Raw genomic sequence first — 13950 nt, 5'->3', positions numbered from 1 at the left:
ATATAAAAAATAAAATATTATATAAAGTCACCTGGTCAGTAACTAAGATTTAGGGGGGGCAGTGATATAATATTGAGGCACACTAATTCCGTAACGTGTTCGAAGTTGGTAACAAGCACAGCTCTATGCCATAAGGGTTTTCTACCTACCAGTAGACTGGAGAGCACTGGGGATCTGTAAACTGCCTCTGTGAAGTGTGTGAAATTTAGCCCTAAAAACCAGGCCTATTTTTGGTTGACTCACATTCACTGTAGAACAGTCTTTACTTCCAGTAAAAAACATCGATAGGTACACAAAACAGCTAAAGTGATTGCACTAACTGACATGATTTGCAGTGGTGCTGACTGACAGCAGTCTCCTTGTGCATCCGTGGGAAATCTGCAATGTATTGTCGTTACTGAAATTGCACGTGGAAGCTTAGATCCTGAAACAAAAAACACGACTTGGCCTAAATCTGTGACTCAGAAGCAAACCAAAAGTATTTTAACTGTTTTTACTTATTTTAGTGGCTAAAGAAGCCATTCTGACTTCATACCAGTTGTTCTGAGTTCACCCCAATTATACTGACCCCCGTTGAGATGGAACTTTTTTGCAATCTATAAACAGCATTCTGATTATTTAGTTGCACTGACAACTTCAATGACAACATGAAATACTGTCTTGTAATATAACTTCAATGGTTAAGAATTTTCTGGCTTTTATTTTCCCTTTTAACTCAGGAAGAGAAACTAAAATCATTTTATGTAAGATGCTTTTCTAAATTTCTGATTTTGCAAAAATGCTGGACTAAAATAAGGTAATGACAGTGGTCAAACCCATCAGCACAGCACTTCCTCTGTGTGAGCAGTAAACAAGTGTAATGATGTCATTAGGAGGAGCTGGCTGACCCACTGATGAACTCCGACGAGTTGCAAGGTAAAGGAGTAAGTAAAGGAGATGCAAGGTGCTAGATCACTACACACACACTTAAGCCCCTCAGACACGTGCCCATACATACACAGACATCCTTACAGCGTAAAAGGTGTCGCAGAGCAATCTGCAACAGTTGCACTTCATCATCTAGGGAAATGAAACCCTGAAAAACCCCTTTGATGGCTGAACATTCTGCTTTTAAAGAAGCAAGCCTCTCGCTTCCATAAAACACACATTCAAATATAAACACAACATAGACAAGAGTCTCTAAGGGGCCTGGATTAAAATCAAATAACAAGCAACACAAAGAACACTCTACAACATTGCACAATCAGCATATCTCAAAACCCAAAATCAAGTAACTCAGTTCAGCGAGACAGGAGTCCCGCGTTTCCCAAGAGCCTTGGAAATGTTCTTACATCATTTCTGACAGCTCGCTGTGGTCAGAGCCAGCCCTGTTCTATTACCACTTTGGGACAGAAGTATTTGTACCAGCTGGATGTCTTTAATATTCCACTTGGAAGCATGACCTCTTTAAGGCAGTAACTGAGTTTTGTCCTCTCTGCTAAGTTTTTGGGGTTTTTTTAGGAGGTAGGGCACAGGGAATTTGAGTTTGTAGTCAACATAAAACCAAGCTGCTGAAAGGGGATGTCAGGATTTCCCATTCCCTCTTCAAACTACCACAGCCAAGTCTCGCCAGCGAATGTACTGATCAGAGACAAGGTGTCTCTGTTTACTACTAGCAAGGAGATTAAAATGCCAGATCTAAGGCAGACACTAATTTAATCTTCATGTAGAAAAAACGTGATTGTCCACTGTTATTGTTGATCCATTCTTTTTAAGGGCACGGGAAGGTGAACTGCGCAGTGTCTTTACAATAACATCTTCCACTCCCATTAATTTATTTTGTCTAGTGTATTTGAGGTTTTTCTTGAGGTCCAGCACCCAGAGTTAAAAGATTATCTAATGATTTCTGCCTTCACTTAAAGTGGTGCAAGTTTGTCCACTCCTCAGATATGAAGAAAATCTTGAAAATGTAACTTGGGTGTACCCAGTGATTCAAAGAGCAAACAGAATGGAAAAACAATTACAATTACTTAAAATGTCATTCTTTTTTTGAGTGGTAACTCCTGATTTCTTCACGTAGGCCTAGCTATACAGGAGACATTTACTGCATAGTGAAAAGCTTCTAAGAAACACTGAAACAAGATTTTGTTCAGTGTCTGAAGTTTTCACTTTCTGCTACAAGACAGCACTCATAGAAACTTAGCTGGCAGTTTTATTTTTTTTTTTTACTGGGAAAGAGGACATATTTAAAAGACAAACACTACCTATCAATACAACTGGTGCAAGCTGGTATCTGTGCTGACCAAGAGAAGGAACATTGACTGAATGAGAAGTCAAGCTCAAACTCCATTTGCACCTATTTTAAATGGTTGTTTCATTTAGATAAGGGATGAAATGTATTAGCCAGGTCATACCAACTGCCACTCCGCCTTTATATAGACTCTTTCTAACCTGTGGCTAAAAATATGTCATACTACAGGATAATCACAGCCCAGAACCTTTCCAGGCATCATTTTTATGCCACCTCAAAATATGTGTAATTTTAAGTTGTTTAAGTGTTCTGTGAGGTACAACTGTCACTGACTCCATGCTGAGAGCCAGATTGATCTCAGACCCGCATACGTAAAGCATAACTGATTTCAGCAGAGCTGCATTTGTGCTTTCAAACACTATTTTATTGCCCTAAGTGGAGCACTGACACATTTGCTCACGTGGTGTTAGACAACAGAAATCCCTATGTTAATCAAAACAAGTAAGCTCTGTAGCGCTGTATTCAATAAATTGTAATTAAGAAGGTGGCAACGTAAGGGTGGCTGTCCACAAAATCCTTTTGTAATTATGCATAGTTTATGGCTAAGCTAATAAGATGAACAATTTAAATTAGTTACAAACTCTGCCAAGGTACCCATCTATTCCCAAGTCTATTAATTAGAACCTATTTAATCCCCACTGGGATAAAGGTCAAACAACATGTATTTGACCCTTTTCTACTGGCGTCAGTGTTATCAGCCAATGGATCTGGCAGTGCCTGGGTCTGACTTGTTCGACTCTTCAGCATGTTGACACGATGCTTTGAAGAACAGAGTCTGGGCCCAGCTAAAAAGATCTCTCTAATAATTTCTGCTTTATATTCCTGATAAGCACACAGGTTTAAAAATGCCAGAGTTTGTTCTTTCTCGGTGGTCAGCTCTGAGGCTGTTCTCCATCTTTAAGATTTTTCCTTTTCAGTCTCCTTTTCCTACACAATACCTTAAAGCAGCAATGGTATTTGATTTGCATCTTCAATTCAGTCCAGAAATCAAAGTGAAAATGAACATTAAAAACTAACCAATATTTGCTAACGGATTTTAAAACAAACACTAAAATTCAATAATCATTAGCTGACATTGCCAAACTGTCCAGAAGGAAAGATACCGAATTTTTACACACTTGTCCAATTTTGTGGGAAGGTAATATAAAGAACTGTTGTCTTTTTTTCTTCTGCCCGTAGTTCCTGTAGAATTAACTGGCTACTTCTGTGGAGTTCATAATCTATTTGTCCTAGTTCTTTTCTTTCATACCTCTCAGGTTACTGTAAGGCTAAGTTCCTGGTCTTGGCTATGGTAGTATGATGTAAAACCAGCTCGTTCTCGATGCACTAACTTTGTGTATGTTCTCTTTGAATATTGCTAATCTGTTTGTGGAATGTAATTGAGAGTCTATTCAGAGCTTTCTAAGTTTCTCCCCCGTTTTTTTTACTATCCGCTGCATAGCAGCACCCCATAAAGACAGGTTTCCACAGCAGGGTAAAAAAAAAAAACAAACCCCAAACAAAAAACCCAAACAACTTTGATTCCTTCTAAACTTTTTAGTTAGCATGCTCAGAAATGTATGCAGGGCTTATGGTCACTCTTAAAGGAAATTACTGCGCCAGACTAATTAGACATTAGCTCAACAGCATGTTTGATTCATTTTACAATGCAGTAAAATCTACCTACATATGTCAGTGCTTCAGATGGAAATAATTCTACAAATCTGAGACAACTTTTTCCTAGCCCGTGCCAGGCTCTGACATAAATGCAACAGAAATACACAGCAGCACATTCATTGTAGGTGATGAAACCATGCAAACAAAATAGGGAAAAATCACTGCAGATAAGTAAGGTGAAACATCATAGACCAAAACCATCTTGTCAGCCATGAAATTTTGAAAAGCAGCCTTTTTCCTTTCTTTGGTACAAATAACAAATAAGACTAAGATCACAGAACGCTTGAGGCTGGACAGGACCTCTAGAGGCCATCTGGTCCAAACGCCCTGCTCAAGATCGTATACCTAGTCTACTGCTTTGACCAGCTCAACTCTCATTTCAAATTTCACTGCCTCCTCTTCAAGCTTTCCAGAGCTGAGCTTCTGTATTCACTTTCGAGGCCGCTATCCCCATGTCACTGAACACCTTTCATTCAGCATCTGAGCTCCTATTGCAGCCTCTTCCTCCCAGCATTAATTTTTCAAAAAACCTTTGTGTTTTCTGCCACACTGCCTGCACCTCTGTAAACATTCCCCAAAACTCTTTATTGTCGCTCTTCAAACCCCACCTTAAAACCTCCATTGCTGTGATGCCTTTCCAAAACCTTAAAAATGGCTAAACGAGTGGTGCTGAAATCGCTTGCTTTACAATCCCCATCACGACAGGCTTCTGTGTTTGCATTCAGCTGTTGCCTTCTGTTTGATACCTACATTGTAGACTCTGAGGTAGGCATCATCTTTTTCTGTTGTCCTTATGCAACACATTTAGCGTCTTTATGCTAAATTGTTTCTGGTGCATGAGAGGGTTTCTGAGGCACTACAACAACGTTAATATAAAACCTAATCTTTAAAACTTAGGTCAAAGTTTCTTGCAGCATTGACGCAGTCCTTATATTTTATGGGAAGCCTCATTTAACTGTTTTGATGCCAGTCCTTAAGCATTTTAAAAAGTGCTGGATTTTGGTATGCCAGCACAGCACTGTCTCACTGGGACAATATTTTCACATGACATGACTGTAACCTGACATGAGATGACAAGCCTGTTACTCTGCAAGTTCCACTTCTTGTTAACATTATTTATTCTCTTTACAACACACTCAGTTACAAAAGACAGGTATGTTCTAAATTATAAACTAAGAGCTCCAGCCAGAATGCTGCTTCACAGACATCAACAGATCCGAGATCTGATAAATTCTGGCTGTGCTTGCCAGCCAGAGACACTTATTCAGCATGTTACTCAGGCTGCTGGCCTTGGCACTAGCACACATAACAGGCTTAATGCCATCGAAGCCTGGGACTTGAAACAAGGGCTCTTCCGCCCATCCTTAAATTCAATCAACAAGGAAGTGAGCTGCCAACAGGAAGCCATTGAATAAAGTTGCTGTCAGTATATAATCTTTATAGAAAGAAAGCCTTTCTTGAGACCGAAAAGTGACTCAATACTATCTATTCTCTCATAGTTTACCAAAAGTTCCACTTAAATATATTATTTTGCATGACATGGAAAAACTCCCCAATTCTTTTCACATAATTTTGGTTACTGGTAAGTTATGACACGCTTTAGTAGTTTGCTGTAAGATTAAGTGCTTAGTAGATTAATGTAACCATTATTAAAAATATGCCTGAAACTGTTCAATTCCTGTGTTTGTTTTTTTTCAACTGCACACACAACAGGACAGATGAATTACCCAGAACCTGATATTTGCACTGTGGGTAAATATTCTCATTATACTAAAAAATCTGCAACATAGAAAATGAAAAATTTCCTTTTAGATAAGATTGTCTTTCTCACTTTGAGACATGGGCGATTGCCTTTTCAAAATGCCTAGTAACTTACCTGCATTGCTAAATTACTACAGAGAAATTCATTAGATACATGGACTATGTGTTTTTCTGGCATCTCCAAAGCACACAAATTCAGCGTGTGGACAGATGCTCATTTGACAACATTGCATTAGTACTGGAATCTAAAAACATATATGTAAATTTTACACTGAGCCTTTTTACAATTATTATACACCAGGCCAACTCAACATCTGTTTGTGCAGTACATTTGCACACCGCATTTGCATTGGGTAAAGTACATCAGAACTATGTCCATTTCTTTCATAAACATTATTTTAAAGGCTTTATGATTTCACTATGTTAGATCACGGTCCCTGTCAAAAACAAGCACATAGTGATTAATCATATTCTATGGAAAGCCAGTTCCTCTCAGCTCTCAAATTATGTAATTTTAGATCAGCTCTTTTTCTTATAGCAGAACTAATCTCCTCTGGGGTGGCCAGCTCAGGTCTATTCATGTTCTGAACTCAGAATGAATTGCAAGATACATGTCAGAAATCAGTTTTTACTTGCAGAAGACTATGTCAACACATCAAGTGTCGTCTTGATGACTGGCCCAGCCACCGCGGATTTAAAAACTGACAGCAAGCAGAAGGACTGACGGAGTTTACTTCAGGTATGCTATCTCATCCCTTCACCACTCCTCCAGCACATTATTAGAAATTATATGCCTTTGTAGATGACAAAAGAAATGTTTTCAGGCTTGGAACACTACAGGCCATCTGAATGGAACTCCATGGCAGATTAAAATTCCTGTGCGTTAAGAATTTGATGTCAGGTTCATCTTTAGGCAAGAGCTAATTCTCAAATACAGTTTATTAAGAGTATTCTACAGGTTCTGAAAGTGAAATCAGAGATGAAAGTTTGAGAATGACCAATATTTTAAAAAACATTGTAGGTTAAGAACTCTTACTGAAATCCATGGGAGATACTAACAGCTTTTGTCCTACACCTTAAAAAAGGTCACAGCTCTGAATGACTTTTAGCATGTCTCAGTATTTTGCCCTCACTTCAGGAGATTAGTATCAATTTCATTTCCAGCTCTAGTCACAATGCAGTTAATCTTTTATCATACTGCATTGATACATGTTATAAAGTAGTTTTTAGAAGTTATATACTAGTTCATACAAACCGGAACAACAATATGTCAACGTGATTCATAAAGACCAAAGTGAAATGTTCATAGAACTACAGATGCAGTTTGTGCAGATAATGTGGGGAGAAGCATGCCATTGTAGAAACTCATTTCAAAACTCACCAAATTTTCCATTACTGAGAACACAAGGCTAAATTCTAAGACTTGACACCATTTTTTACATAACCTCTCTGCAATACTCTCATCCTAAGCAGAATTTATAGCCTAAAAATCTCACTCGGCTAAAACTCTCCAATTATACAAGGCTCTCAAGCACCTGCAATTCCTCTGAGGTTTTCAGTTCTGTTGAATTCATTGAAACACCAAGGGAAACCGGCTGCAGGTTTCAGCCGCAGCGCAGGCTTGCACAGCCCTCATCCCTTCCTCAGTGCTCCTTCCTCCACTGACTTCTTATTACAATCCCAATCATAACTGAACTGAAAGAGGATAGCACACTCACATGACAAGGTACCTTCCTAAATGAAAACATTAAGGTCTGACTTTGAAAACGCTGTGAAAGTAATGATGGAAAGAACAGTTGAGTGTTTGGGTTTTTTTTTAATAGCCTGAATAAAACCAGGAGTGATATGAGCAAAATACAAACCAAAATGACAACAACAAAAACTCTGATTAGTATTCAAAGCAAAAGTTTTCCAGTAGTGCCTTCAGGCTTTGTTCACTATCCCAAAATAATCACTTGTATTACTGCGTTTGTGGCATTCTACAGCTGCCCATCACGTTGCCATCCTGTTAAAAGTACCTCGCAGACTTGCAGACATAATTGTCTAGACTCCAGTGCTGACAGAACGAGGTCATGGCTATCAGGCGGTACATTCCATGCAAGAGCGAAGTTTCCGTTTCTTGTTTTCGTTGGTGATACTAGGTCCTTGCCATCTAGTAAGGGCTTTTGTCTGTCCTGGTATTCCAGACTGCTTACCTCATCCGCTGCACAAGCATGCAAACCCTTTGAGTCGCATAGTCTCCAGCAATACAGGAAGTGAGTGTCCAAAGGACAACACAGTGAAAGGAGAGATCTTTCAGTGTATTTACGAGGTCATTTCTTGCAGAGTGATGAATGTAAAGAACTCTCAACCAGGTTAATAGGAATCATTCAACTCTTCTCTGCAGTACTGTCACACTAACACAAGGCCAGGGCTGCCCATAACCCATTTGGCATTTTGGAGACATCTCTCATGCCAAAACACCCCTGGTTCCCTAGAAGCCCTCTTGTTCATTCATCAATAGCTACAGTTACCAGAAAGGCAAACATATCACAGCTGGAGGACAAAGGGAAAAAGTAAAAAAAAAAGCAAACATAGGAGGACAAAATATACATACTTTGAAAGAAACTGCATCACAGAAATGATCCCAAAGGAACCATAGAAAAGCACTGCTGTATAAGATCCCTTGGAGATACGCTACTGAAGATCCATACTGGTGATTTCTGAGCCCAGAGCCCTCACTGTAAATAAAAAATCTAATGAAAATCAATGGCTTTTGACCAGTCTCCTAACAGAAAGGCCTAAGAAACTCTTCCAAAGTCACTGTCAGATAACCTTGAATACCAAAATACATACTAGAGTTGCGGAATCCGTTTCCATCCTATAATTCTAGGTTTTTCAGTTACTTTTATTAGGTTTTGGTGACATTTAATAATTCAGAATGCCTAAGAACCAAGCATCTATTTCGTGTTCAATCAGATCTCAGATTAAATAATCTTGGAACAAAGTAAGTTAAAAATGCAGGGGAAATTTTTAGACATCAAGGAAATGCCCTAAAAGAAAACCTAACAAAGAGCAAGACATACAAATGACATACAAAAGACATACGAGTCAAAACTTCATCACTGGAGATCATCAAAACCGGGACTGACAACTCTCTGGCAAAGGCACTATAACAGAAAAAGCTGTAGGAAAAGCAAATAGCTTGGAGGAAACCAGAAGCGTTTTCCAACTCTAACCACCAGTGAATGAACCCATTCAGCCCCTACACTGCCCTGACTACTCACATCTGGGCTGTTCTTCCACACAAGAAATATTGTTCAAAGGGGCCAGTCTTCCCAATATTAACTCAATTATACAGTATGTTCTTTGCAAAACACCATTAGGCTTTGAAAGTGGATTTTTATTTCATAGGCATTAAATCATAAACTCATAAAAATCTCTCCTTCTCTTGTTTCATTAACACAGATATACTCAGCCGTTTTGGCTAACCACAGAGTACCAAAAGCTAAGAGCCTTAACAAAGCTACCAATGTGTGAGACAGAGGCAGAGGTGATGCTCTATTGGTCAAATACTTTTAAGGTGTGGCCAAAATTCTCAAGAGTTAAAGCCAACAATAGTGAAAATTTTGAATTTTGCAAGCAAACAAGAGGGGACCAAAAGGAAAAAAGTACATTTCCTCAGCAACTCAGCCGCAGCAAAGTATCTCCTCAGCCAGCACTTCTGAATCTGGACACATCTCTGGGGAACAGCATGAAAGTTAAATTACAATACTTGAGAACTTCCGGTGAAAATTCAATGCTATTCATCCCTCATAATAACACTAACATGTCCCCTATGATCTGTAAACCACTCTTTCTCTGCATACAGCAAATATACATGCTTTTGTCTTTTTCCAGAAGTGTTACAGGAAGCATTTAAATACACAATGCCTCCCACCACCAAGTAGTTTTTGAAAACTTCTACCTGAAAGTAAAAGCAGAGTATGGATCCTTTGACCTCTTAGTATACACCTGAACAGGGATGATCTAACAGTTAAAGTCTCTCTTTGTCTAAAAATTGCTGGTAGTCTTAACTGAAAAAACTAGAAGATACACACTTCTGTAACTGAAAATACAACTGACACTGCTTTGTCCCCTTACTGGCCATTTCATCAGAGGCCAATGAACAACCACGAGAAAAGAAACATCATCTAAGAAGGAAATGTCTCCTAGACATTTACCTGCCCAAGTCATATTTGAGGCACAGTGGCAGAGCAATGGACTTAAAAGAATGGGGGTAGAGAATGGGAATCAGGATGGATTTAGACGATGATGCCAAGAGATTTCCATTCTGTTGGACTGAGATTTTCAGTCCCCATAGTAATCTATCAAGCAGAAGACACTGTATTTCCATTTGCATAAACCCTTTTTTGCTCTATTTTTCGCCATCTTGCCATAGCTTGAAATGCAAGATCAAATTTTATGGCAAGAAAGTTGCAGATGTGACAATCATAATCTTGGTGAGATACAATACTTGTCATCTTAGGTGAAAACCGCTCAGAGACATCTCATTTGTGATTAACAAAACCAGCCTCTGAAAATAAATCCAACCCAGTCCAATTATCAGAGGACATTTCACATGCTAACAGTCTCAATTAACCTATCTTTCAGGAGATTCTAATCTCAAAAATATGGTTATATATCGCCGCCTACCTCCAAAACTCCGCCACTATGTCTGTGTGCGCAAGCGCTGTGATGACTTTTTCAAGATACATCGCACACCCACTATTAGAATCTGAATCTGTATGTTACCGTTTCTGTTCACCTCTGTGTAACGCTGTGCTTGGCCTCAGAATTTCACACCTTTGGTGGAAGTGTTTTTCTAAACTTGGAATATTGTGATGACACCATCTGATAATAATTTATAACAGATTCTGACTATGTTCAATCAAGCTTTGAACATAATTGTAAAATGGTAAACTGCATAAGAAGATGACAGAAAAATAGTTAATTTTCATAAGCCTTATTGAAAGACAACTTGCTAGCCACTTCAAATCTTTCTCACTTCTTTTTGATTGTTGAAGGCAAAGCATAAAATCAAAGTGTAGTGCCAAACAGAGGTCTTGCATTCTACATGGAAACAGCACTGAATTCACAAAGTTAGGCTGAGCGCAGAAGGCAGGAAAGAAATGAAATCTTAGAGCAAAGGGTATGGAAACTACCACATCTAGGTAAAATTGTGTTAAGGAAGAAAAGAATAAGCCTATTTTAGTGTTGGAGGGAAAATGTGCTGCTTACAAAGGCAGAAAAGCAGTGCCACTACCAGAGAGGATCAAAACTTGCTTGACTTACTACATAGCCAAGATGTAACTGAAAGGGGAACCTAATTCAAATTCAGTTAAAGCAAAAACTGAAACACCTTGATGACAGACATGAAATGAAACCATAAGGCAAAAAAACCCCAAAAGTTCTGAACAGTAACTAGCAACCACACAGCATTTCACAACATCATAATGAGACAAGTTTAAAGGTTCCCAACAGTTGTTCCCATTTAGTCTTTCCTTCTAAGATACGTAGAGATTTTATAGATAAGATATACAAATGAACTACAGCCTATACCTGTTTACAGTCATTTCATCCTCAGCTCTGTATCTTAAATATCTTAAAATCCCTCTCCTTTTGGTCCATGTCACCTGGTTCATTAGGGCTGACTGCCATTGCTCAGCTTCTAGTTGAACTGCAGCTAAGCAGCTCTTGAATTAGCTGTAGAAATGGTGGTACTTTAATACCAGAGCTTAGCATAGCAACCAGCCGGACTAAATAAATAAATAATGAGGCATGGTATTCTAACAGATAATATAAATACACTTTCAGCAAATTGCTTGGGTCCAAAGGTCAGTCAACTTGTTTGCTCTGTCTCCAAGAATTTGTAAATCTCAACATGATGTTTAAACACAAGCATATACAAACATCAAGGTTCAATGCTGACATATTTTACACCTCAACGCTGTATGCCAGAAGAGCTCTATACCACACATAGAAAACTGTAAGGCATGTGTAGAGAAGTGACAAAACACTATCCCAAAATAAATGCAAATTTTGCTTTAAATATCCTCTCATTCTCTATTTTTCTTCTCTGTTTGCTCTCATTCATCCTCTCACAGGGAGAAGTATTTATGCAGCTGTCTAATTTCACGATTCCTCCCCTTCATTACCCATAAAGGGGGAGAGGAAACTTTAAATCTCAAGCCTCGTTTCAGGGTGTGTGTGTTTTCTGGATTCCTGATTGATTCACACATATGGAGACACCTGTATTCACAAAAACGCAAAGTTTCAAGGTAAACCTCCAGTTCCTGAGCTAGGGAATGGACACACCAGCTACACTGGCATTTCTAGGCTGTTGTGCAAACAGACCAGTCTCTCAGCCTCTCTCCCTTTCCCTCTTTCCTAAAGGAAACGTGCAAACAATCTCACAGCTCCTACTCATGTTGTGCTTTTCTTCCGTGCTGGGTTCTCATTCATCTTACCTTTGAACAGCTCTGGGCTGGCAAAAAGCAAAATACAAGGGACTGCAGGAAGCACAAGAAATTAATGCTGCAAATGGAAAACCAGCGAGGTGAAACTGAACTCTTCTCCCCGCTTTCCCGAGAGAATGCATTCTTAGGACCAAGAGCCAGAGCCCTCCCGCACACGCCGTTAGCCCCTTTCCGCATCAAGCGCCGCTCCTGTGGGGTGACACGCGTGGCAGCGGCACTCTGGCTGTGCCTAAGGAGAGCTTAAAGATGTGCTCAAGGAAAGGCTGCAAGCAAGCTGAAATGCACGGGAGTAGCATAGCTCTCCTCCGCCTGCACAGGAAACCTAGGCTGGAGCGAAAACCTCTCCTTGGTCAGCGGCGGAGAATTCACGAGGGGGCCCCCTCCTCACCCTTCTTAGATGAGATGGGGAGAGACAGGAGGCAGGGAAGGAGGAGTGGGCAACTTCTGAAAGGTAAGTCAAAGCAATGGCTCAGCACGCCAGGGTTTTCCAGACTTAGTGCCCCCGCTCCCCTTTTAAAAGCCATCCCAGCAATCCCACCTAGAGGTGCGGTAAAAGGCTTTTAAGTCTCCGAGCTGGAGGACTCCCCAGCAGAGCAGCAGGTGGGAGCTTCCTCCCCCCTCCCCTTCGTGCCGCTGCTCACCTTTCTGGCTCCTCGCTTCGCAAACTCCCTGGCCAGATGGCGGCCGATGCCTCGGCCCCCACCCGTGATGAGCACATTCTCCCCGGACAGGTCTCGGAGCTTGGGCGGCAGCACCACGCACACGGCAGCTTTCACCACCAAATAAACCATCTGCACCGGGAAAAGCAGCAACGCGCCCAGCCATTTCCAAATCATCCTCGTGTTCCAGGCAAGTCAGGGAGGCAAAATTCTCTTCCAACCCGTCACAAAACCAAGTTAACAGAGAAAGAAAACCAATACCCTTCATGCACCCCTAGACGGGTGACAAGTCTTCGACCCCCTTCCAAAACTTGGGGCCAAGAGATTCTTGGACTGGAACAATCCTTCTCTCCCCCTAAAAAAACTGGGGTAGGAGTAAAGTAGTGCAGAAGACCAAGTCACTCCCCTGTTTCTTGATCGGTGTCCTCTGGGATTGTCACATGCAGGTAAAACGGTTTCCTTGCTTTTTAACTGGAAGACAGTTTTTTTAAATTAAGAGAGAGAGAAAAAAAAGCAAAATTAAAAGTAACCATATACCCCTCTGCTTCAAAGACCGACATGAAAATCCAGTATCCAAATGGAAGGTTTTTATACTTGGAAAAAGAAAATAAAGCAGCCTATGTCTCCAAATTTCTGCCCGCAGCGCCTTCCAGGCAGCTCATTTCTATTCTTAGACTCAGGAAATTGCTTAAATAAGACAGAATTGCCAGGACCTTCTTTTTAAGAAAGGCTCTATTCAGGGTAAGGTTGTTGTTTTTGTTTTAATATCTATAAATATCTATAGACGTTCTGTCCCGAGCCGGTTGCAAAGGTTGAGCTGATAACCGCCTCCCTCTGCCCCCGCTCCTGTTTTATTTTCACTTGGAGTAGCTGCGATCAGAGAGCAAGAATTACGCCGTACCCTATTTCAGCGCTGACTCTTACTCATTTCTCCCTATTGCGCTCTCTGCCTATCACAGCCGCGGCGCCGGGGAGTTTTTATACCCCATTAAGCCTGATTGACAGTTAAAGTGTCGGGGAGCTCTCACTACTGTTCCTGTGAGTGGCTGGCGTTGCTCTGCCCTCCCCCGGAGCTCCCTCGGAGCCG

The 13950-nt window shown here is 40.5% G+C and overlaps 1 protein-coding gene across 1 annotated transcript in view; it reads left to right on the top strand.

The window, feature by feature from the left end:
- Positions 1-12881: 12881 nt before the first annotated feature.
- Positions 12882-13950, top strand: part of LOC104618796 (arylacetamide deacetylase-like 4) — a 17840-nt gene continuing 16771 nt past the window's right edge. The window contains exon 1 of the mRNA XM_010284486.1: positions 12882-13232. Coding sequence (XP_010282788.1) covers positions 12882-13232 — 351 coding nt within the window. The remainder of the gene's footprint in view (positions 13233-13950) is intronic.

Source organism: Phaethon lepturus, unplaced genomic scaffold (assembly GCF_000687285.1).
Source record: "Phaethon lepturus isolate BGI_N335 unplaced genomic scaffold, ASM68728v1 scaffold12373, whole genome shotgun sequence".
Lineage (NCBI taxonomy): Eukaryota > Metazoa > Chordata > Aves > Phaethontiformes > Phaethontidae > Phaethon > Phaethon lepturus.
This window is presented reverse-complemented; position numbering and strand designations above follow the sequence as displayed.